This window comes from Schistocerca serialis, chromosome 2 (assembly GCF_023864345.2).
Source record: "Schistocerca serialis cubense isolate TAMUIC-IGC-003099 chromosome 2, iqSchSeri2.2, whole genome shotgun sequence".
NCBI lineage: Eukaryota > Metazoa > Arthropoda > Insecta > Orthoptera > Acrididae > Schistocerca > Schistocerca serialis.
This window is the reverse complement of record NC_064639.1, coordinates 817513970-817539500: the sequence shown is the minus strand read 5'-3', so window position 1 is coordinate 817539500 and position 25531 is coordinate 817513970. Positions and strand designations below refer to the sequence as shown.

Below are 25531 nucleotides of genomic sequence, written 5' to 3'. Positions count from 1 at the left end.
ATTTTAAATCACTCCTAATGCATACTCCCAGATAACTTATGGAATTAACTGCTTCCAGTTGCTGACCTGCTATATTGTAGCTAAATGATAAAGGATCTTTCTTTCTATGTATTCACAGCACTTTACACTTGTCTACATTGAGATTGAACTGCCATTCCATCCCTGCACCATGCGTCAATTTGCTGCAGATCCTCCTGCATTTCAGGACAATTTTCCATTGTTACAACCTCTCGATATACCACTGCATCATCCGCAAAAAGCCTCAGTGAACTTCCGATGTCATCCACAAGGTCATTTAGGTATATTGTGAATAGCAACGGTCCTATGACACTCCCCTGTGGCACACCTGAAATCACTCTTACTTCGGAAGACTTCTCTCCATTGACAATGACATGCTACGTTCTGTTATCTAGGAACTCTTCAATCCAATCACACAATTGGTCTGATAGTCCGTATGCTCTTACTTTGTTCATTAAACGACTGTGGGGAACTGTATCGAACGCCTTGAATGATTAGGCTACCCGGATTGCTCAACATGAATCTCATTGAACATGTATGGGACATAATTGAGCGGTCAGTTCATGCACAAAATCCTCCACCGCAACACTTTCGCAATTATGGATGGCTAAAGAGGCAAAATGGCTCAATATTTCTGCAGTGACTTTGAATGACTTGTTGAGTCCATGCCATGTCGAGCTGCTGCACTATGCCGGGCAAAAGGAGGTCCGAAATGGTATTAGGAGGTATCCCATGACTTTGTCACCTCAGTGTAGTACTGCTCAAGTGTGAGTCTCACAGAGATTATGATAAAGTGTGGCAGATGACAGTTCTGACAGAGCTCTATAAGCAATCATTCTTCCAAAGCTCCTTTTGTGGAAGGAAAAGGAACACACAAAAAGTCTGTAACAGCAAAAAGTAGCCTTTTCCATGAACTTCACAGCGATCCATGCATCATGAAATAGACGAACACTGCTAAATTTATTTCTTCGAGGAAACCAATGATGCAGTCTAGAATGAACAACTGATAGGGTATTGCCTGACACAGTGCGGTCCTCTCCTTTGCTTCCCAGCTTGGCAAGCTTATAGGATGGTGCCCTTCTTTGCTTTCCGATAAAAACATTCGACTTAATTGTTTACTGTAACTGGCTGCAACAGAATAAATGATACACATTGCATATGAGTTTGTTAACACAGCAGAATACAAGGACTGACAAATTTCTGTGATCTCAGTACACAAGACAAAATATGTAATCACTTTACAATCATACATTTTGCCTTTCCTTCCATACAATTTGTTCCTTCCTTCCAATGGTTTTTATCAAGAAATGAGTAATTTAAAAAAATGGTCTACTGTTATTATTATCCTCTTTCAGGAGGTACTGTCTTATTGTAACACTGTCTATGAGACAAGGAGAGTTTGCGTGTTCCTGTGAAGGTGAGAGCTATACCAGTGGTACCATGGCTACTGGCAGGTGGTCTAATGTAGCTGGAAAGTTTCAACAGAGGAGCCATGCAAAGTGTGCCTCACAGTGAACCATCTTCCTTTATGTTCCATTCCCTCCCTGTTCTTTTCCATCTCCTGTTCCCTTCCATCACTTACTTCAGCAATGCAAGAAGTGGGCAATGTCGATAAGACGATGATGCAGAGTAGGGCCATAGCTGGTCACAAGCCAGTTTTGAGAAAAGGAGGTTGGTAAATGAATGGATGGATGGTAAGTCTTTTAGGTTATGCCAATGTCAAGCAGACATAACCACTAAAACTTGAGCTACGTTTTTGGCACACATGGCATCTATGTGTGAAACTAGTAAACACCATTCCTCGTCGGGAAGAATGAGGGCAGATGACTAGCACCTTAAAAATAGTCCTTGACAGAACAGCCCTAATCCTCTAGGTTGGGGTTGGTCATCTGGTTGAACATTATACACAAGAAAAGTTGAAAAAGTTAAAAAGACAATAAATCAGCCTCGGATATGTGCTAGATTACCTGGAAGATAAACTCAACAAGGAAAAGTGATCAACAATTTGATCACAGTTACCTGGAACATCCAAAGCCTCAACTGTCCAGGGGTTGCTATGGTAGCAGCTTTAGAGAGAATACATTATAAAATAAATGTAGCTGCCTTTCAGGAAACTATGTGGAAAATGGAAGGGGTATGTGAAGCAGGTAGCAATACTACAATATTCTACGGAGGAGGATTGGAAAGAATCTGGCACAGATTTTGTCTGCAATAAGAGCAAAGGCAAACCAAGTAAAGGAGTTCAAACTGTGAGCAAACATTTGTCATACATGACTACTGAGCAGAAAAACTATGATGTGACCATCAAAATTCAGGCCATTTCCAAGGTCAAGACAGATAATGCAAAGATAACTTTTATGAAGGGCTAGATAATGTTTATGAAGAAGTTCTGAAAAGGAACATACATGTACTTCTAGATGATTGTAACACAAAAGTAGGCAGAAAAAGTATCTATTATTTGACCATCTAGGAACACTGTGGTCACAAGACAGAAAAAATGGTCAATCAGATAATCATGTAATGACAGACATTAAGCAGAGGCAAATATTAAAAGATACCGCATCCCAATGAGGACCAGACTGCGGGGCAGATGGTTTTCTGATGCAAGCAAAAGATCCAGAAAAGTTCAGATTTCGTAAGAAAGAAAAGAATGGAATCCTGGTGTTTGACGTTCTGAAACTAAAGTGAGAAAGAACAGAAAGAGTGTGTTAGAAATAAATAACTGTTTCAGTGTAGTATGGAATGCAGATGATGGAGATGATGCGAAAGTGTGGCACACTGGGAAGACAGCTGTGACAGTTGCTGCAAATAAAGTGATGAGTGGTGGGGGAGGGGGGAAGGGGGGGGGGTGAATAGGGGAAAATATGGTTTTGTAAGGAACAAGGAAACTTAGTTGAGAGAAGTATGAAACTGTGCCAGTTATGGCTACAGGATACACAAATGAAATACCAAAGGAAACATACATAGAAGTGCACAGAGAGAAATCAAGAGTACTGAGAATTGAAAGGAGAAAATATCCCAAACACAGAAAAAAAGAGTTTTTAAGCAAGCAGTTGTATAATTTAGTACATAAAATAAAGGTAAGGCAACCTCTCACCTACAGCCGATTGATGTGTGTAGCGCATTGTTACACCCAACTTCTATCTATTTATACTAGCCTTTGAGCTCATCTCTTTCCCTAAAAGAAGTACACACATTCAACCATACATGATCACATAGACACCCAAACAGACATGCCTCTGGCCATGGTGGGACGGACTTCCGATTAGCAGTTGACTGGGCAGATAGAGAGAAAGAGAGATGGTAGGGAAGGATGCACGAGGTGAAGTGGGGATACTGTGAGCCATGTCTTTCCACCAATGACTCAGCAATTGCCCAACAAGATGAAAGAAATTCAGAGGGTAGAGCACATAAAACAAGGGGGGGGGGGGGGGGGGGGCAGGAGGGATATGAGAAGGGAAGAAAGGAGAGGATGCTGGAGATAGATGAAGGATACAGAGAGGGGGAAAAGAGAAAGGGAGAGGGGTGGTAAAGCAGGAGGGAGAGAGGGAGGAAAAGAGAAAGGGAGAGGAGTGGTAAAGCAGGAGGGAGAGAGGGAGCAAAAGAGAGATTAGGGTGAGAGAGGGAGCAAAAGAGAAGTTACTGTGCACGTGTGCGAGAGAGAGAGAGAGAGAGAGAGAGAGAGAGAGAGAGAGAAGACTCAAATTGAGGAGTGAGTGGTGGAAGAAGGCAGTGCACGATTTGTATGGTGCAGGCACGGTGTGGACAGGAGAGAGAAAGGAAAAGGTAAGGTGAGACAGTGGGAAACAGGTTAGTGGAGGCTTAGTCCAAGGGAAGAAGAGAAAATTCCCACCTGTATGTGTGTCAGAGAAACTAGTGCTGATAGGGAGTATCCAAATGGCTCATGTGGTGAAGCAGCTGTCGAAGTCAGTTTAGGTGTTGTGCGAGGCATGTTTGGCAACTGGATGATTAAGTTTGTGGTTTGCCACAGTTTGCAGTGTCTGTGCCCATGTGGAATGCTATACAACAACTGCAGCACAGCTGATATAACATGGCTGCTTTCACACATGATCTGGCCTTTTCTTGGGTAGGAGATGCCTGTGATTGGACTCTGGTAGGAGTTGGTGGGCAAATGTATGAGACAGGTCTTACACCAGGGTCAACCACAAAGGAATAACCCATGGAGCAAAGGGGAGGAGCTGGATTGGAATAGGGATGGACAAGGATATTCTGTAGGTTGAGTTGGCAGCGGAACCCAACTTTCAGTGTTGTGGGCATATCACAGAGAGTGGCAAGTGGTAGTCTAAGCACTGGTGAAGGATGTTGTTGAGCTTGTCAAGGTCAGGTGATACTGGGTGATCAGACAACTGCCAGTCTGTGGCTAGATAACAGATTTTCTGGTGTCAGAGGAGGAGATAGTTACTAAGCAATTTCAGTTTTTTTGATCATACAGAAGGTAAAATAAATATGTAGTGCAAACACCAAAATGACTTAAACAATAATTTCTGAATTTGTAAGCAAAAAAGAAACTCTCATCATAGCCATAATTTACCAATGTAAATAAACATGTTAGTTGCAACATGGCAGATACTGGTCAGTTGTGCAACATGCAAAAAAAAAAGTGTTTGTGCCAAAATTATAAGTGCAAAAAATCTGAATAATAAGCACAATAGAAAGTTAGCACATATAACAAGTAACATATCATAAATGTATAACTTGTGGAGAGTAGCATTTAAAAAAATTGTTGTGGTATTTCTTAAAATAATATAATCCATAGCCACAGAGCTCAACAACCAGTAAAATGGATAAATTAATGTTAAGAATTCCTGAAAATGTGGAAATGAAAAAACAGACAATAGGAGACTTTTCAAGCATGTGAAAACAAGGAAAGGGTTCAATGCAACAAGTCAGTACACCAATGACAAAAATGGAAATATGACTATTGATGCTGAATCAGTCTTAGGGAAATGGAAAAAATACTTCAGCAAGCTATTCAACTGGCCTAACCCAGAATTTAGTCTCAGTGAAACCCAGAAGAAAAGTGACACACAATGACACCATGGAGAAGACAGAGAGAAAGCCAGTGGAAGATGAAAATCAATAAAGCAACAAGAAAGAATATGGTCTGTGCAGAAATGTTGAGGAACGGACGAAGTAAATTACAGACTTAACTGTGCAAATTCATTCAGTTCAATTGTAAGAGTTGGGCATTGCCAATCAGCTGGAAGACAGCAGTCGTTTGTCCAACAGAAGACAGCAGTCGTTTGTCCAACATGCAAGAAATGAAGCAGGACAAATTCCTGTAACTACTGAAGAATCAATTTAATTGATGTGGTGTACAAGATACTTTCTACAGTTATTTTAGAAAACGTAAAATCATTTGAAAAAATATCACTGGAGAACATCATTGGATACTATCCAAACCATTTGACAACTGACCCTGTGTTTACTCTTAGGCAAATTATTGAGAAATATTGGGAAAGAGAGAGAAAAGTCTAGAAACTGTTTGTCGATTTTCCAAGACCTTACAACAGTCTTCATTGAGACAGTGGGTAATGGGACTGTGAATAGGTGCCAAGTTTCAAATATTTCCTTATGCTGATGACAGCATTCGGTCGTCAGCATACAGGATGAGCTAGCTTACGATTACATGGAGCTATATGAGTTTTGTAAAGTCATTTCCCACTGTTTCACACTCATGTGCATGAAATACAAAATATGTTCTGCTACATTTCAGGTGCTACAAGACATTGAAGTAAGATGATGCAAGAATGCTTTACATCACAAGCAGAACTAGGGAGATGCCATAGAGATTTTGTTGTTTTCCTGAAGCCCATATTTCATGGGTACTGTATTTTACAATATGTCCTATGAATATATGCTTATCAAAGCAGCAGCACATTCAGGATGTCTCAAAAACATGTCATTATTGGTATGATTTGTTATCCATTTAGCATATAGCTAGCATCGCATCCCACAAGAAAACATTATTTCTTTAACAGTACATACACTAATATTTAATCCACAGAAAAAACATCATATCTATGAGTTAAATTTACAGTATTTACAAAGCACAGAATGCCATGGACATGGCGAACCCCAGAACATATTCAATTTATGTCTTTGTTCCTGGTGAGGAATGCATTTTGAGCATGTAGGAATAATAAGCTGAACAGTTTTGTCCTTCTGCACCACAATCACAGCTAAGCAATGTTATTAATTCCCGTTTATACTTTGAGCCAGCACATCTTCCATTATTTGTCCTTATTCTGTGGAATGCAGACCAAACGTTGCAGTGCTATTTGAAACCTGTTTGTTACTCAAATCAGAAAAGCAGTGTCAGTTGTGCAATGGTGCTGGTACCAGTGGCCATGTGAACATTCTCACACCAGTAGGTCCTGGATGTTCACTCAGTGCAGATGCCTACCATGATTGTCACATTGCAAGGACAGGAGTAGCAAATGGTACAGCTACCACAGCATAGTTAAGAGGACTTGTGGGTCCAAACATATTAACAAAAACTGTTGCAAATCAGTTATTAGCAATGGAACTACAGCTTATCTTCCACTGACACCACAGCATCAACATCCTGTCAGAGGATCACTTGGAAGATCGAACTGCATACCATGGTCTTCAGCAATGACAGCAGATTCTGCTTGCACACAAGTGACGGTTGTTTGCACATACAACATAAGGTTTGTGAACATGCAAGACACACTGGCCCCACCCCAGACCTTACGCTCTGGGGTGCGATAAGCTACAACTCTCTTTCACCTTTGGGTCTTTCGGAAGGAACATTAACCAGCACTCTATGTGCAGAATGTTGTCAGACCCTTTTTTTGCGTTCTTGCAACAGGAAGGTGATATGTCATTCCAACACGGTAATACTCTGCCACACACAGCCGGTGAAACTCAACATGCTCTGCAAAATGTGTCGCAACTTCAGTGGCCAGCATAATCTCTGGACTGGTCTCCAATCAAGCATGTGTGGAATATGATGGGACCAGAAATATTTGTGAGACTCATCAACCAACAACTCTTACAAAACTACGTCAACAGGTCATGCAGGTGTGGCATAACATATCCCAGGAGAGTGATTCACCATCTGTACGATTGACTAGATGCCAGAGTCAGCATTTGCATAGTCGCATGTGGAGACTACCACAACACTTACTAATACGGGTGTTGCAGCAGGGATCAAAACCTAGTACCTCAGAATTGCCTGAGCTATTGATCAGTAAATGTAATCATTTCATATACTACTTATGCACTGTGGAAACAATAAATCTTGAGTGAATTGGAAACCTCTAAAAGGGTGTACCAATTTTTTTTGCCAGCAGTGTAGTTTTCAGAACTGCTGAAAATTTTGCAAAAGCAGGAAGTGTGTTCAGTTTTGTACAACAATAAGTAAATCTACATTAATGATAAATGTAGTAAATGAACAGGAATCTGAACATGGTACAATGTTCCTACGTTTATGGAAGTAAAACAAACTGACAATAACCTGAACAAAAAGGAAAAAGAGACTGGACCTCCACCACACATCGTAATGTGGCTAACTGAGTATTGATGTAGGTGTAGATTGTTGTTACTTTAACAGCTGGGTTCAGCAACATTTGCTCTTTCCATAAGCACTAGTTTTGGAAATAAGTCAACATGCCATTTATGTAGCTAGTGATGTCAAAAAGAAACAATTCACTACAATTTGAAAATAATAGTGATGTCCACAATAACAACACCTGCAGAGGTTAGATTAGATTCAGTTTTCATACCACAGACACAAAAATGAGGTGATTTTAGTGGGTGTGGAACAAGTCAGGAAGTATAACGTAGAAAACATAAAACATTTGTATATAATACTCTCTACCCTGATCATTTGTCAGGGACTGTCAAAATAGGTGAATACATTACAGTAAACTGGAACAGTTAATATTTATAAAATCAATACTTTGTCAGAATGAAACATATTTATGCACTTTTAATAAATTTATCACACACAAAATACCTAATCTTGACTTATGACCAAGTGTTGTCAAAACTGAAATTAACAGGCATTTTTACTTAATCCGGTCTAACTGTCCCTTTTAAGATATTCATATAGCCCTGTTAAGACATTCATCTATAGAGTAGAAAGCATTGTCTACCAAAAAGTCTTTCATGCTCTGTTTAAACTGTACTTCATCTGAAACTAAGTTTTTAATGGTTGTTTCTTTTTGGATTTTAGGTCTTCATGTAGATTGTTCTTATTCCTAGCTATTGGTTGGAAACAGATATATTACTTGCAACAAATTTCATTAAGGAATAAATATACTGAAAAGCAGTGGGTAGAATACAAAGTTCCTTCAACAGGTTTCTACATGATGATCTTGAATTAAAACCACAAATGAGTCATATTACAGCTTTTGCAAGAAAACTTTTGCTCTGTTTGACGAGTTACTCCGGAATATGATCCCCTAAGCAATAACAGAATGCAAGTAAGCAAAGGATGCAAGTTTTTTTATATTTACATCTCCTACATTTGAACCATCCTCACTGCAAATATAGACTTGTTTTGGGACTTCAGCAACTGTGTTGTATGCCCTTCCAAACTGAATTTATTATCAAGTTGTAATCCAAGAAATTTAACATTGTCAATCTCTTTGATCTGCCTGTCTTCATATGTTATATGTATGCTGGAAGGAAATCTCTTGTACGTTCTGAACTGGATATAGTGTGTCTTTTCAAAGTTTAATGACAGTGAATTAGCTTTATCCTATTTATTAATGTCAGTGAAAATTTGATTAGCAGCCTTTTCTAAATCTGTACCCGACTTGCTACTTATTGCAATGTTTGTATCATCAGCAAACAAAACAAACTTAGCATCTGGTTATGTAACAGATGAGAGGTCAGTAATGAAAAAGTAACGGACACAAGATGCAAGCTTGAGGAACACCACATGTAATTAATTCCCAATCAGATGAAGTCTGACTGCTTACCACACAGGTATCACAACGACACATTTTGTTTCCTGTTTGTTAGATAACACACTAACCATTTCGCAGCACTGTCGGTGACACTGTATATTTTACTTTACTTATGAGAATGCCGTGATTCACACAATCAGACTTTTGACAGGCCACAGAAAATGCCCATAGCCTCTAATTTGTTATCTAATTAATTAAGTACACTCTCACTATACACGTAAATAGCTTTCTCTATATCCGAACACTTCAGAAATCCAAACTGTGACTTGGACAATATAGTATTTGCAGTCAGATGCTTAAGAAGATGCTTGAACACAACCTTTCCAAATATTATGGAACAATTTCCAATATTTTTCAAAAAGTCAGCAAAAGTGAAATTGGTCGATAATTTGATGGTATCTCTTTATCCCCCTTCTTGTAAAGAGGCTATCTTCAGTATCTTAGCCAGTCTGGACATGTTCTGCTGATAAGAGATTGATTACACAAATAACTTAAGACAGAACGCAACTTGCATGAGCACTATTCGTTACCTTTGTTGATATGTCATCGTAACCACTAGAATACTTAGATTTGAAAGATTTTCTGATGGATGCTACTTCTTTGGGAGACATGAGTGTCATTTCTTTTTTACTAACATTATTTGTAAAGACTGGTCTCAGGTATTTCATTACTTTGTTAACCGAACCTTATGACCCCAAGCTGTCATTAATGTCTCGTTTCTTTGTAGAACTATCTGTTCCTCTCCCTTTGTTGGTCCCACCTGTCTCTGTCTTCACTATATCTTATACAGTTTTTATTTTGTTGCCTGATGTAATTATCTTTTTCTTATAATAAAGCTATTTAGATTTCTGGATTACATGCTTTAATTTTGCAGTATTCTCTGTAATGCATTACAATCCTAACTAACATCATCAGAGCTGTTCCTATATGGTAGATACAGTCTCCTTTTGTCCCACATGATATCTTTATTCCTTGTATAATCCGTAGTTTATTTTTAGACTTCTGTTCGATTTGAGTTGCCTTTAGGGGAAAACAGTTTTCAAAAAAGGACGTAACTTTATTAATGAATGTTTTGTATTTTCCATCTGAGTCAGAAGTACTGTAAACATCTATCCAGTTCAGTTCATGTCTTTGAGCAATCTCATAAAATCTCAATTTTTTGACTGATTTATTACACTTCTGCACTCAGATTTAACACATTTTTAACCTGACAAGTTTCAACATTTAACACAGGATGCTGCACGTCATGATCAGATAGCCAATTTTTTATTGGTTTTGTGATATGACTTTTTCCCACATTTGTGAACGAAGATATTGTCAATAGCACTCTCAGAGCCTTTACATACCATAGTTGCAAAGTTGACAGTAGGAGTCAAACTGAACAACAGGGTTACCAATTGCAATAACTGTTCACCGACAGAGCTTTTCAATAAATCACTAGCAACCACTACTTCCTAGTTTTTTTTTTTCTGTGTGACAGAACAGCTTCTGGGTTTTTTATGAAGAGGTTAAAGTTTCCCGAAGGTGCTCTGTATATACTTACTATTATAAAGGACTTATTATGAAATAATACCTCTGTTGCACCAGCTTCAAGTGCTGCTCTGAGCAAAATTTATTAACATTAACACTATTGAAATCAAAGCAGTTTCTGACAAAAGTGGCACCTCCTCCTTTTTTTCTAATGTCCTCTATAGAAGTAAGAAGCTAATTTCAATCCTGTAACACTTAACATATCTATACCCATGGTTACATGATATTCATAGTCGCAAATTGTATCGACACAAATAAGCAATTCATTATGCTTACGCCCCCCCATGAACCATGGACCTTGCCGTTGGTGGGGTGGCTTGCGTGCCTCAACGATACAGATAGCCGTACTGTAGGTGCAACCACAACGGAGGGGTATCTGTTGAGAGGCCAGACAAACGTGTGGTTCCTGAAGAGGGGCAGCAGCCTTTTCAGTAGTTGCAGGGGCAACAGTCAGGATGATTGACTGATCAGGCCTTGTAACACTAACCAAAACGGCCTTCCTGTTGTGGTACTGCAAATGGCTGAAAGCAAGGGGAAACTACAGCTGTAATTTTCCCCGAGGGCATGCAGCTTTACTGTATGGTTAAATGATGATGGCGTCCTCTTGGGTAAAATATTCCGGAGGTAAAATAGTCCCCCATTCGGATCTCCGGGCGGGGACTACTCAAGAAAACGTCGTTACCAGGAGAAAGAAAACTGGCATTCTACGGAATGGAGCGTGGAATGTCAGATCTCTTAATCGGGCAGGTAGGTTAGAAAATTTAAAAAGGGAAATGGATAGGTTAAAGTTAGATATAGTGGGAATTAGTGAAGTTTGGTGGCAGGAGCAACAAGACTTTTGGTCAGGTGAATACAGGGTTATAAATACAAAATCAAATAGGGGTAATGCAAGAGTAGGTTTAATAATGAATAAAAAAAATAGAGTGCGGGTAAGCTACTACAAACATCATAGTGAACGTATTATAGTGGCCAAGATAGACACGAAGCCCATGCCTACTACAATAGTACAAGTTTATATGCCAACTAGCTCTGCAGACGACGAAGAAATTGAAGAAATGTATGATGAAATAAAAGAAATTATTCAGATAGTGAAGGGTGACAAAAATTTAATAGTCACAGGTGACTGGAATTCAGTAGTAGGAAAAGGGAGAGAAGGAAACGTAGTAGGTGAATATGGATTGGGGCTAAGAAATGAAAGAGGAAGCCACCTGGTAGAATTTTGCACAGAGCATAACTTAATCATAGCTAACACTTGGTTCAAGAATCATAAAAGAAGGCTGTATACATGGAAGAATCCTGGAAATACTAAAAGGTATCAGATAGATTATATAATGGTAAGACAGAGATTTAGGGACCAGGTTTTAAATTGTAGGACATTTCCAGTGGCAGATGTGGACTCTGACCACAATCAATTGGTTATGAACTGTAGATTAAAACTGAAGAAATTGCAAAAAGGTGGGAATTTAAGGAGATGGGACCTGGATAAACTGACTAAACCAGAGGTTGTACAGAGTTTCAGGGACAGCATAAGGGAACAACTGACAGGAATGGGGGAAAGAAATACAGTAGGAGAAGAATGGGCAGCTCTGAGGGATGAATTAGTGAAGGCAGCAGAGGATCAAGTAGGTAAAAAGACGAGGGCTGGTAGAAATCCTTGGGTAACAGAAGAAATATTGAAATTAATTGATGAAAGGAGAAAAAATAAAAATGCAGTAAATGAAGCAGGCAAAAAGGAATACAAACGTCTCAAAAATGAGATCGACAGGAAGTGTAAAATGGCTAAGCAGGCATGGCTAGAGGACAAATTTAAGGATGTAGAGGCTTATCTCACTAGGGGTAAGGTAGATAAAGCCTACAGGAAAATTAAAGAGACCTTTGGAGAAAAAAGAGCCACTTGTATGAATATCAAGAGCTCAGATGGAAACCCAGTTCAAAGCAAAGAGGGGAAAGCAGAAAGGTGGAAGGAGTATATAGAGGGTCTATACAAGGGCGATGTACTTGAGGACAATATTGTGGAAATGGAGGAGGATGTAGATGAAGATGAAAAGGAAGATACGATACGGCGTGAAGAGTTTGACAGAGCACTGAAAGACCTGAGTCGAAAGAAGGCCCCGGGAGTAGACAACATTCCACTAGAACTACTGACGGCCTTGGGAGAGCCAGTCCTGACAAAACTCTACCATCTGGTGAGCAAGATGTACGAGACAGGCGAAATACCCTTAGACTTCAAGAAGAATATAATAATTCCAATCCCAAAGAAAGCAGGTGTTGACAGATGTGAAAATTACCGAACTATCAGTTTATTAAGTCACAGCTGCAAAATACTAACACGAATTATTTACAGATGAATGGAAAAACTGGTAGAAGCCGACCTCAGGGAAGATCAGTTTGGATTCCGTAGAAATGTTGGAACACGTGAGGCAACAACGACCCTACGATTCATCTAACAAGAAAGATTAAGGAAAGGCAAACCTACATTTCTAGCATTTGTAGACTTAGAGAAAGCTTTTGACAATGTTGACTGGAATACTCTCTTTCAAATTCTAAAGGTGGCAGGGGTCAAATACAGGGACCGAAAGGCTATTTACAATTTGTACAGAAACCAGATGGCAGTTATAAGACTCGAGGGACATGAAAGGGAAGCAGTAGTTGGGAAGGGAGTCAGACAGGGTTGTAGCCTCTCCCAATTGAGCAAGCAGTAAAGGAAACAAAAGAAATGTTCGAAGTAGGTATTAAAATCCAGGGAGAAGAAATAAAAACTTTGAGGTTCGCCGATGACATTGTAATTCTGTCAGAGACAGCAAAGGACTTGGAAGAGCAGTTGAACGGAATGGACAGTGTCTTGAAAAGAGGATATAAGGTGAACATCAACAAAAGCAAAACGAGGATAATGGAATGTAGTCTAATTAAGTCGGGTGATGCTGAAGGAATTAGATTAGGAAATTAGACACTTAAAGTAGTAAAGGAGTTTTGCTATTTGGGGAGCAAAATAACCGATGATGGTCGAAGTAGAGAGGATATAAAATGTACACTGGCAATGGCAAGGAAAGTGTTTCTGAAGAAGAGAAATTTGTTAACATCGAGTATAGATTTAAGTGTCAGGAAGTCATTTCTGAAAGTATTCGTATGGAGTGTAGCCATGTATGGAAGTGAAACATGGACGATAAATAGTTTGGACAAGAAGAGAATAGAAGCTTTCGAAATGTGGTGCTACAGAAGAATGCTGAAGATTAGATGGGTAGATCACATAACTAATGAGGAGGTATTGAATAGGATTGGGGAGAAGAGAAGTTTGTGGCACAACTTGACTAAAAGAAGGGATCAGTTGGTAGGACATGTCCTGAGGTATCAAGGGATCACAAATTTAGCATTGGAGGGCAGCGTGGAGGGTAAAAATCGTAGAGGGAGACTAAGAGATGAATACACTAAGCAGATTCAGAAGGATGTAGGTTGTAGTAGGTACTGGGAGATAAAGGTGCTTGCACAGGATAGATTAGCATGGAGAGCTGCATCAGAACAGTCTCAGGACTGAAGACCACAACAACAACAACAACAACAATATGCTTACGCCTTAGACATAGGATATTCTGATGCAATGAGGATAACTGATTTTGTGCACTGGCTGAATTACAACTGGATGAACCCAGTTTTTCTGCCAGTTTTTGAATATCTCCAGTTTCAATCAGAGGCTGTCTGCATGAATTGTGTACATTAAAATTTGGTTTCTGGTTGCCTGTTTTATCAATGTGAATGTCATTTTTAGCCTGTCTCTGAACACTTTCTGTTTCTCAGGAACCACACCGATATGAGACCCCACACCTGATCCAAGCAGTCATTCCACCTCTAAATTAACTCTACTAACAGAAGAGCTTAAATAAAGCCAGTTATGGCACCTCATAACAGATACAAGCCCACCCACTATTAACACAGTGTCTTCTCTTGTAAAGCCTCTGCAAAGTGAACCTACATCCTCTATCACCTGACCTGGACTTGCACATAGGTTAAAAAACTTGTGACCTGGTAACCCAACCCTAGTTCTCCTACAACAGTTCACCAACATCTCTACCATGTGAACTACCTAACAACAAAACTTTCTTCTTCTTCTCCTTCTTGTTCTTATTTTTTTCTGACTATTTACTTCCCAGACACTTTTTGAAAGTTTGTTGTGTCCTGCCTACTCCTACACGTACTTGTGGCTGATCAGTTTCCAACTGTGACAACAGATCAAACCTGTTTTCCACATTGGCATCAACACTGTCTGAGAAAGTCCTATTCCTATTTCTTCTACAACCTGTTCTGTTGTCACTTCCCACATCTCTCTTCCCTCGTTCCCCATTAACCTTTCCTGATCTTGTTTTGCCTTATCTAATTCCACCTGATGGACAGCAATCTTCTTCCTCCTGTTCCTATTCCCACAACGCTAGTCACCCACATGATAAACACCTGAACAACCCTCACACCACACCCCAGAACTAACAATCCTACGGCGAGTCACACTCTTCTCACTCATGGCAAACAAATTTTAGTTTTAGTCTAAATTAAACTTTCCTCGACTACTCCATTAATATTCAAAACTTCCAGAGAAATATAAACGATTAAATCTGTATTGTTTACGTGATGAAACAAAAACAAAGAACTGTGCCTACACTGTATGAACCTTTTACTTATTTATGAACTTTTCACTTTGGCTGCTTCCTGAAGAATCAAATGCATGTGTGTAAGAATACACTAACAATAAAAAAAACTGAATAAATGCCCTCCTTTACTTGCCACCACAGCTATTGGGTTCTCAATATGGAATGACAAAAATCTTTTATGATGGGCCTATTACGAAAGTGTCTAACCAAAAGTCTAACAAGCAGCCAAGCAAACTTGAATCTAAACTGATATAATATTTTTTGGTCACTATATTATAGACAAATTTTAGGGCAACTAATAACGTGTAATATATAAGGCAAAGATATTTACTTCTGTTATTAAATAAGAGAAGAGTTGAGGACTAATGTGTTCACTTTTATTATATGTAGTACACTGCTGTCTTTAATCTTTAAATATATACATATACACTTTGTTGTATCAACATAAAATGTGCATATAACCTATGGAAAGTAGAATCAGGTAACTGTAAGTAAAAACTGTACGGGTCCAATTTCAACAACACATACGTACCTGCCAGCCTGGGTAAGTTCATCCTCAGATTGAATAAGGTGTCTCACATCATCAGGAGTCAAATCTTGTAAAATGTCTTCTAGGTACTGATGACAAAGAGAAAGAAAAAATGGATATATGCCCAAACATATCAGCATCACCTGAATTACTGGCTCTTATATTTATTTCCACATTCAATGAAACAGCAGATGCTGATCTACATACCTCTTGGCGTGTGCTGTTTTGCAGGTGATGGTTGTGTTTTGCACGTTCCTCCTTTGATAATACTGTTGTATACAGACGTTTATCAAAACAAAGATTCGTAACTCGACCTTTCAGTCCAAAACGATTTAGTAATTCTTCCTGCAGTGAAGAATGTAACTTGTTGGGTATCTGATAACCTGCCATGTTCATGAGATCACACACCATTGGACCCTTTACAGCCAGATCAAGTGGAGATGATGAATGCAGTGATGGTGAAATATTTACCTACAACACAAATACCAGAATAGTGTATATCAATAATATATACAAAAAGGTAACTCAATCACATCCAAAGCAGATAATAGAGCTCATTGTCTCCGATATATTTAGTTTATTTATTTATTTCATCTGTTAAGTCCCATAGTGCTCAGAGCCATTTATTTCATCATCAAGCATTTTGCATGCTATCGATGTTAATAGTGTTTACAAATTAAATAATACATAATGGTCCACATACTAACAAAACAGTTACATCACACAGATTTGCATACAGACATACAAGTATAAGTTAAAATTTTATATCGTCTTTTGCACAATCAACAAATTCCTGTCAATTTTGTAGAACATCTCTGAAGAGATGAGAGTATGCTTGTGGTGGCAGTCACTAAACAGTTTTACTTCAAGATACAGTTTCCTGAAAAGTGGCTTACAAGATACAAAATAGCCATTACACACCTGATAGCCTTTTTTGCCACATAAAAACCTTTTTGCCCCAGTGGAACTACCCCAAAGGAGTATGCAATATGTCATATGGCCATGAAAAAATGCTGAGCACCATGTTTTCACTCTCACGAGATGAGAGGGTCCGAGGAAGGGAGGGTGACTAAATTTCATTATACCTCCATTATTATTATTATTATTATTCCTCAGAAGAAATGTCTAACTGTTCTGGTGGCTGAACAAAGTTAAAATTCTTATTTTCATTTACTATTACAATCACAACTGATAACACACGCAACATCCACTGAACAAACTGACCATATCATTCACATGGTGACAATGCTTTACTTGTGTGTGTCAGTTTTTCTTAAAATGGCTCTGAACTCATTTTTAATATAAAGATTTATGCATTATTTGTTTCATGAGCCTGGTTAAATTTGTGAAGTGCTTGTTGTGGTCTATCTTTTATAAATAATACTCAAAAGAAATGTATCAAACCACTCTTTTTGCCTTTAGTTCTTTATTATATTAAATATCCTTTTTGTACTCTCACAACATTTCAAGAGAAAAATCACAGCAGTGTATTGAAAGAACAACTCCCGTAAAATTCAATCATATGAATTTATTCTCCTTCTGAAATTAAGAAAATTGCATATTTTCTAAAAAATAAATGCTCCTATGTATTTTATGGTGTTTCCAATGAAGTACTAAAGATTTGTTCCCACATAATTTTTCCAGGGAGATTCCCACATAATTTTTCCAGGGAGATTGAAATCTACCATTGTTAAAACATTCTGTAAGAAAAGTGATACATGTAAATTAAGAGGATTAGCTCTTTTTGTGGATGATGTTAGTATTCTAATCAATCCTAGGATACGCACAGCAATAGAAGAAATAACAAAAATGTGTTCTTAAAAGTAACACTGACTTAGTTCTCTGAGAATGGTTTCACTTCCAATTTCAAACAGACACCACACATTCATTTTGTGCATCCAGAGGTACTACAACAATGCTAAGTTTAACACACAGTGAAGAAATAATAAATTGGGTTGAAACTAAGATTTGTGTGTGTCCACATTTTTGAGAATTTAAACCAAAAAGCACATTTAGGAACTCTTAAGACAGCTCAGTTCAGTCACATTTCTTCTTAGAATCATTGAAATTCTTGGGGGAGAGAAATCGGTAAGTTGACATTTTTGAATATTTTCACTGAATAATGTCATATGGAATAATATTCTGGTTAGCTCATGTTTAAGAATGAAAGTCTTCATTGCTCAAAAACATGCTGTAAGAATAACATGTCCGTCGCTCGTGGTATCACGGTAGTGTTCTCGCTTCCTGAGCAGAGGGTCCCGGGTTCAATTCCCGGCGGGGTCAGGGATTTTCAACTAACCCAAGTTGACCGATTGTTGTTGTGTTGTCTTCATCATCATTATTATCATCCATCGCCATTACGGTCGGAGGAAGGCAATGTCAAAACATCTCCATTAGGACCTTGGCTAGTACGGCGATGTGGGTCTCCCGTATCGTTCCCCTACGTTCTGTCAAGAAGCATGGGACTTCATTTCCATAAGAATAACATTTAGTGCTCACCAATGATTGCCTTTTGGACGTAGGTTTAAGGGGTTAGGTAATTTGACTACTGTATTTATTCCCCCATGAAGCTACTTGAAAATAGTCCACTATAGTTAAAGAGGAACAATGATGTATACAATTACAACATCAGAAGAAAAAATGACATTCATTACTCTACGTTAATAATATCTTTAGTGCAAAAGGGTGTCCACAATGCTGCTACCAAAATTTTTAATCTCTTAGCCAGTGATGGAAAAGTTCTGATAGACAACAAAGTAAAATTTGAAAACAAACTGAAAAGTAGTTATGAAACTGAAAAAGTTTCTCCTTGACAGCTCCTCCTATTCAGTAGAAGAATTTCTATTATTTCAATGTGTAAAAGGTAGTGGGTAGGAATTAACTAACTTTGTATTTTTGTATATTTAAAAAAAAAAAAAAAAAAACTTATAAATGGCTAGCCTGTAACTATGTTTACAAATGCGTGATGTAAATGTAAAATAACTCATTCCCCATCATTTCAATTTATTGTGCAAATGATCCATCTAACATGAAACTAACTAACAATGGAAAGTCCAGGTTGAAATAATGACAACACTATGAAAAGGATAGATTGCTACTGACTGAATATGACACACTGAGTAGCACACAGACACAACAAAAAAGACTGTTGCACCCCTGAGCATTCAGCCAAAGCCTACTTCAAGAACACACACACACACACACACACACACACACACACACACACACACAAGCAGGCACACCTCACGCACATGACAGCTATCTCTGGTCACATTCAAGCCATGAATAGAATGAGAAGAAAATGTGAGAGTTACAATAAAAATTAATCTTGCTCATTCTCTTTGTAGCAATTTGCCAACAGTGGATGAGGAATTACTTTGTCTATTAATTGTCCAAACCAGTGACAAACATCTACATGCAAAACTGGGTTCAAAAGATGTTGAGGTTGTTACTGGTTGTTCTGTGATAATTAATGTTGTCAATACGATAGCCCAAGAAATGTATCAATAACCTGCAGTGCTGCATTGAGTAATAGTAGTTTACTTTACTAACAAGCAATGGCACATAATACAGAGATGCCAGAGCAAATACCTGATGTGTTGTAATGACCACAAGGCTTCCTTCATGAGTAATATCCACAAAGTGTGACAGTAATTCTGGTAAGATAATAGTAATTCCACCATGTCATATTTCACAATACCAATTGTCACAGAGAGCAGAAATGTGGATATTTTGTGTAACAATGAGAGACATATTTTCAACAGAGCATGTTATGTGTTAGCTACAGAAGCTTGGAGACATAGGGCACATTTCTTTATCCATTTTCCTGTCAGTTGCTCCCAAGTGTTTCAAACTTCCTAGCCCTCCAAACACTCATTCAAAATAATTACTAAACAAACAAACAATTATTTGAATACTATATTAAAGTAAACTAATATCCGTAGAAATTGCAGCACCCCAAGAGAGTGGACAACTAAAATGGAATATGACAGCAAGTGAAAGCAATCTGTATCAATGTCCAAGATCAAGTGTGAAAAGGGGGAAATGATTAGTTTTTATATGCGCTAAAATTTCAACTTTTACATGGAAAGCTATTAAAACAATGGTCCATGTGAGGAACTAATGGACAGAAAAGGCTTCAGCGAAGTGACATGTGGATACTGTCCCATGTAATGTCAACAGTGCATGAAAGGTCCAACTTGGGATTGAACATCAAGGTTGGTATATTATTTTGCAGTGAACCTGCAGCACTCAAAAGGTGAGGGCCATTTCACACAAATCATTCCAGTCTTGGATACTGTCCCATGTAATGTCAACAGTGCATGAAAGGTCCAACTTGGGATTGAACATCAAGGTTGGGATATTATTTTGCAGTGAACCTGCAGCACTCAAAAGGTGAGGGCCATTTCACACAAATCATTCCAGACATCTAAAATCATTCCAGACATCTAAAATATTGCACTTTCATGTTGGCAACATAATAGTTTAAAAGTGGAGGAGGAGAGGTGTGAGGCACTAGGTGTGGGGCATAAACCAACCACAGTGCAGTAATAACTGCCAATTGGGATGTCAAAGCTTTGGCACTGCAGACTATTTTGTGTGAACATAAACAATGTGTGTTGTTAATGTTTTTACCACGTCCTTTCATTGTGCTGTACTTTGTTTTGCAGTGTTTAGAAAGTTTTGATATTTGCGAAAAATGCCACTGAAGATACTTCATTCACCAGTGACATTCCTTTGCAGCGAGGTGTGCCAGGCACTGGCACTACTACGGGAACTCTTGATTTTTATGAGCATGAGAAACAATACATAAGTACTCATGGACAGCCACCACTGCTACCAATAAAGTTGCAGAACAAACATAACAAATTCCTGGAATTAGTAGAAGAACAGTAGCAAGCAAGGGAAAGTTAAAAGAGGTACACATGAGCCGTAACTATTCCGAGCCGTCAGGATCAGGTAATATACTTTTAGTGACCCCTGGAAAGGAGAAAAAGCAATCTCACTCTGTTGCCAACTTTTATTCTTTCTAGACTAATGCAGTTTGCAGTCACATTTATACTTACTATTGAACGCAAAAGTATCTTACTGTAGCAAAGTTACTAGTGTCATTAACCCTCAAGTGGATGCACCTATGTATAAAGTGCACCAACAACAAATAACACTTGTACCATTCCACTGTTGTTTTACAACTGTGAGACCATTCCTATTCCTTCATTACTGCTTCAGCTAACACAGCGATAAGTTATGTTGTCATGCACCCAAGTGAGCAGCAGTACTATAAAATATCAGCAAGCTAGGCGACAAAAAAATTTACAATCTGTGCAAGAAAATGAGCCAAACTGCAAACTAGCATGCGACGACATATTGATGTAACGAAAGTTTATTTTATTACTGTTTGATTAAGAAGTGCTTTAGCTCAGTAATAAAAGTTTATTTTATTGCTGTTTAATTAAACTAAGATTAAACTGTGATTCTGCTCATACATGTTTACCTTGGTAACAAAAGACAAGTATTCTTTACACGATTATAAATTACACCGTGTGTCTGCTCGTTATGAGAAATGGCGCACTTGCTTAAGGGTTAAAAGAATGTAAACATTTCAGAGGTGGGAAATAGTCACTAAAAACTGTTCTGAAAAGTATGGGTTTTCATTACAAAATGCTAGACGTAAGTAAAGTCCTGCTAGGAAATGTGCATACTGTTACAACATGAAGCATTTTATTGCAGAAAATTGTGGACGAAGACACTCATTCCATAATATGACACTATGAAATGTGGGTTCACAGTGGGGAAGCTGTTAGTAAATGCTGGACAGATGACACTCCAAGCAGTAGTGGTAATAAGCCAATGATAAGAGGAGTTAGATGAATCGTGGTCCATGTAGGCTCTTCCTGTTGTTTTATCCTGCTCCATTATCAAAAGCGTAGCCTTTGTTACGCTTGTTGTTGTTGTTGTTGTTGTTGTTGTTGTTGTCGTCTTCAGTCCTGAGACTGGTTTGATGCAGCTCTCCATGCTAATCTATCCTGTGCAAGCTTCTTCATCTCCCAGTACCTACTGCAACCCACATCCTTCTGAATCTGCTTAGTGTATTGATCTCTTGGTCTCCCTCTACGATTTTTACCCTCTACGCTGCCCCCCAATGCTAAATTTGCGATCCCTTGATGCCTCAAAACATGTCCTACCAACCGATCCCTTCTTCTAGTCAAGTTGTGCCACAAACTTCTCTTCTCCCCAATGCTATTCAATACCTCCTCATTAGTTACGTGATCTACCCACCTTATCTTCAGCATTCTTCTGTAGCACCACATTTCGAAAGCTTCTATTCTCTTCTTGTCCAAAATGGTTATCGTCCATGTTTCACTTCCATATATGGCTATACTCCATACAAATACTTTCAGAAACGGCTTCCTGACACTTAAATCTATACTCGATGTTAACAAATTTCTCTTCTTCAGAAACGATTTCCTTGCCATTGCCAGTCTACATTTTATATCCTCTCTACATCGACCATCATCAGTTATTTTACTCCCTAAACAGCAAAACTCATTTACTACTTTAAGTGTCTCATTTCCTAATCTAATCCCCTCAGCATCACCCGATTTAATTTGACTACATTCCATTATCCTCGTTTTGCTTTTGTTGAAGTTTATCTTATATCCTCCTTTCAAGACACTGTCCATTCCGTTCAACTGCTCTTCCAAGTCTTTTGCTGTCTCTGACAGAATTACAATGTCATCGGCGAACCTCAAAGTTTTTACTTCTTCTCCATGAATTTTAATACCTACTCCGAATTTTTCTTTTGTTTCCTTTACTGCTTGCTCAATATACAGATTGAATAACATCGGGGAGAGGCTACAACCCTGTCTCACTCCTTTCCCAACCACTGCTTCCCTTTCATGCCCCTCGACTCTCATAACTGCCATCTGGTTTCTGTACAAATTGTAAATAGCCTTTCGCTCCCTGTATTTGACCCCTGCCACCTTCAGAATTTGAAAGAGAGTATTCCAGTTAACGTTGTCAAAAGCTTTCTCTAAGTCTACAAACGCTAGAAATGTAGGTTTGCCTTTTCTTAATCTTTCTTCTAAGATAAGTCTTAAGGTTAGTATTGCCTCACGTGTTCCAACATTTCTACGGAATCCAAACTGATCTTCCCCGAGGTCCGCTTCTACTAGTTTTTCCATTCGTCTGTAAAGAATTCGCGTTAGTATTTTGCAGCTGTGACTTATTAAACTGATTGTTCGGTAATTTTCACATCTGTCAACACCTGCTTTCTTTGGGATTGGAATTATTATATTATTCTTGAAGTCTGTGGGTATTTCGCCTGTTTCATACATCTTGCTCTTGTTACGCTTATATCTACATTATTATACAGTTGTTTATTTTCCATCACTGTGGCAGCAATTCCAAAACGATTTCTTATGAACAACATCACTGCTTACATTTATGAGATGGAATGGAAAACTGTACAGTTCTTACGTGTACAGAGGCTGCTGCTGCTAAATCACTAACGCAGTACAGCCAACCTAACTTGACGTAACACCAGCTGTCAAGTGGAATGTTTCACCAGTGTATGTACATCTGAATTCACTACATCAAAGTCGCTGCACGATGTTCCCAATGTACAAAAACCTTGGGCGCCTCAGTCTGTAATGAGCATATGAATGCCACTGTTTGTGTACTGAGTTGCATAATGTAGCTGCAAGCTGCCATCTTTGCAGAGCAACCTACAGTGACACTGGTTCAAAAAACACAACACACTAGATGCTGCCACACTGAATGAAACCTGATAGTCCGTACCTTTAGCAGCACATCAAACATACTGAATGTGGCAGTTTTAGATAGCACTGCATACAACTTGCAATACGTACTTGTATCCACCGAGAGTATTCGGAAAAGCAGCTCCAAGCCAAAGATATTACCCTTCCTTCAAGTAAATACACTGATAAGCCAGAACTTATGACCACTGCCCTCCATGATGTTAGATGCCACCTGGTGGTGTTGCGGGCACGACACAACGACAAAAGTGTGTAAGCAGAGCAGACATGGACTAGGGATCACCTTAGCGGAGGTGTAGGCTGTAAATGGGGAAATCTGTTGATGTAAGCATCTTTAACAAAGGGTAGATTATTATTACGCAGAGCCTGTGAACGGGTATCTCAAAAATGGCGAGCTGGTTGAATGTTCATGTGCTACTGTCCTGAGCATCTGCAAGAGAGGTAGAAGGACAGTGAAACTACCATTAGGTGCTAAATGGTTGGATGTCCATGACTCTTAACAGAACATGAGGTTCGTAGACTGGTCTGCTTTATAAAATAGGATAGATGGTGATCTGTGACATCTGCTGAAAGAGCACAATGCTTGTACATGCACAAGTGTTTTGGAGCACACCATTCATCTTATATTGTGGAATGCTGAGTCCGCAGCAGACCACCCCTGTGTGTAAGCACGGGACCATCGAGATTCGACCATCGACCAATGGAAATTGGGTTGGCTCTTTGGGGGAATCACATTTTTACTACACCAAGTCACTGGCTGTGTCCACAAATGCCATCATTGAGGTGAATGGTGGCTTGGAACATGCAGCGCACCACAGACACAAGGTGGTGGGAGCAGTATTATGCTACGGAAGACATTCTCCGGCACTAGCATGGGACCTGTGGTAGTAATTGAAGACACGCAGACAGCTGTGAAACACCTGTATCCCTTCATGCTTATCTTCCCTAACAGCGAAGTCATTTTTCAGCAGTACAACTGTTCACATCTCAGAGCCAGAACCATGCTACAGTGGTTTGAGGAGCATTATAGTGAACTCACATTTATGTCTCGAAGACCAAATTACCTGAAGTAAATCCTATGGAACTCATCTGGGTCGCTACTGGGCGCCATAACTATGCACGCAAATCTGTGCCTCGTTATTTACATGAATTACACGACTGGTGCGTAGACATCAAATGCCGTACACTTCCACAAACCTACCAATAAATTGCTGGATCCCCGATATGCACAATCACTGATGTATTTTGTCCCAAAGATAGACAAACAAGCTATTAACCAGGTGGTCATAATGTTTTGTCTCATCAGTGTATACATGAATTATATTTGAGCAGGGAAGGTCTAGCCACAACTGTTGAGGAATAAGCAATTCTACCAAGAATGACAGCTCAGATAAAACTGTTAGATAACTTGTTAATTTCAGCCATTGTGGATACTTTGTAGACTCGTGTACAAACAGCATGTAGTAATGCTATTACAGAATATATGCATGCTCTTTTTGACTTGTGACACATTCAGAATGTATAAACGAGAGGAGAATAAGTTTTAACATTAAATTTGTGATGCAAACATTCAAAACATTGTTCTAACTCCGCCTGGACAAGGATGCAGAAGGAAATTTGCCACTTCTCCATTGTGGGTCTTTTTTCTTATTTTTATTTATTATTATTATTTTAAAGGGATTGTCCTGGGACTTACCGTAAGAGATTTAAGCTAAACAGTAAAGCTGAAGTCTGTGGTGCGAGCCAGTGAACAGACTATTGGTCTGACTGCCAGTAGCGTGCAACTGTTCTATCGACTGAGGCAATAAGAGGGAGAGGAGTGGCTAGTCCTTCACCCAAACCCAGGCTGCCTTTCACCCTTGGGAAGTTCCACAGTACTCATGTAGACAACAGGCTGAGTGGGGCTTGGGTTGTCCTGGAGGGACTGGAGTGGCCTCCTCCAACTCCTCCTCTTCAGTGTAAGTCCACAGATTTAGCCAATGTGCCACTTCACTTCGCCCACATTTAAGGGCTCTGAATGCGGCACATGGATGTTTCACAGCATACTGAATTCTCAACACGGGTCATATACTGTTC

General features: G+C 39.0%; 1 protein-coding gene across 6 annotated transcripts in view; it reads right to left on the bottom strand.

Moving 5' to 3' along the window:
• Positions 1-25531, bottom strand: part of LOC126458060 (tubulin monoglutamylase TTLL4-like) — a 255365-nt gene that overhangs the window by 79176 nt on the left and 150658 nt on the right. For all 6 annotated transcript variants that reach the window (XR_007585569.1, XM_050094857.1, XM_050094861.1 and 3 more), the window contains exons 13-14: positions 15885-16148; positions 15681-15766 (exon numbers count right to left, since the gene is read on the bottom strand). Coding sequence is in view for 5 of the 6 variants with exons in the window: in XM_050094857.1 (XP_049950814.1) it covers positions 15681-15766; positions 15885-16148 (350 nt within the window). In the remaining variant the exon portion in view is untranslated. The remainder of the gene's footprint in view (positions 1-15680; positions 15767-15884; positions 16149-25531) is intronic.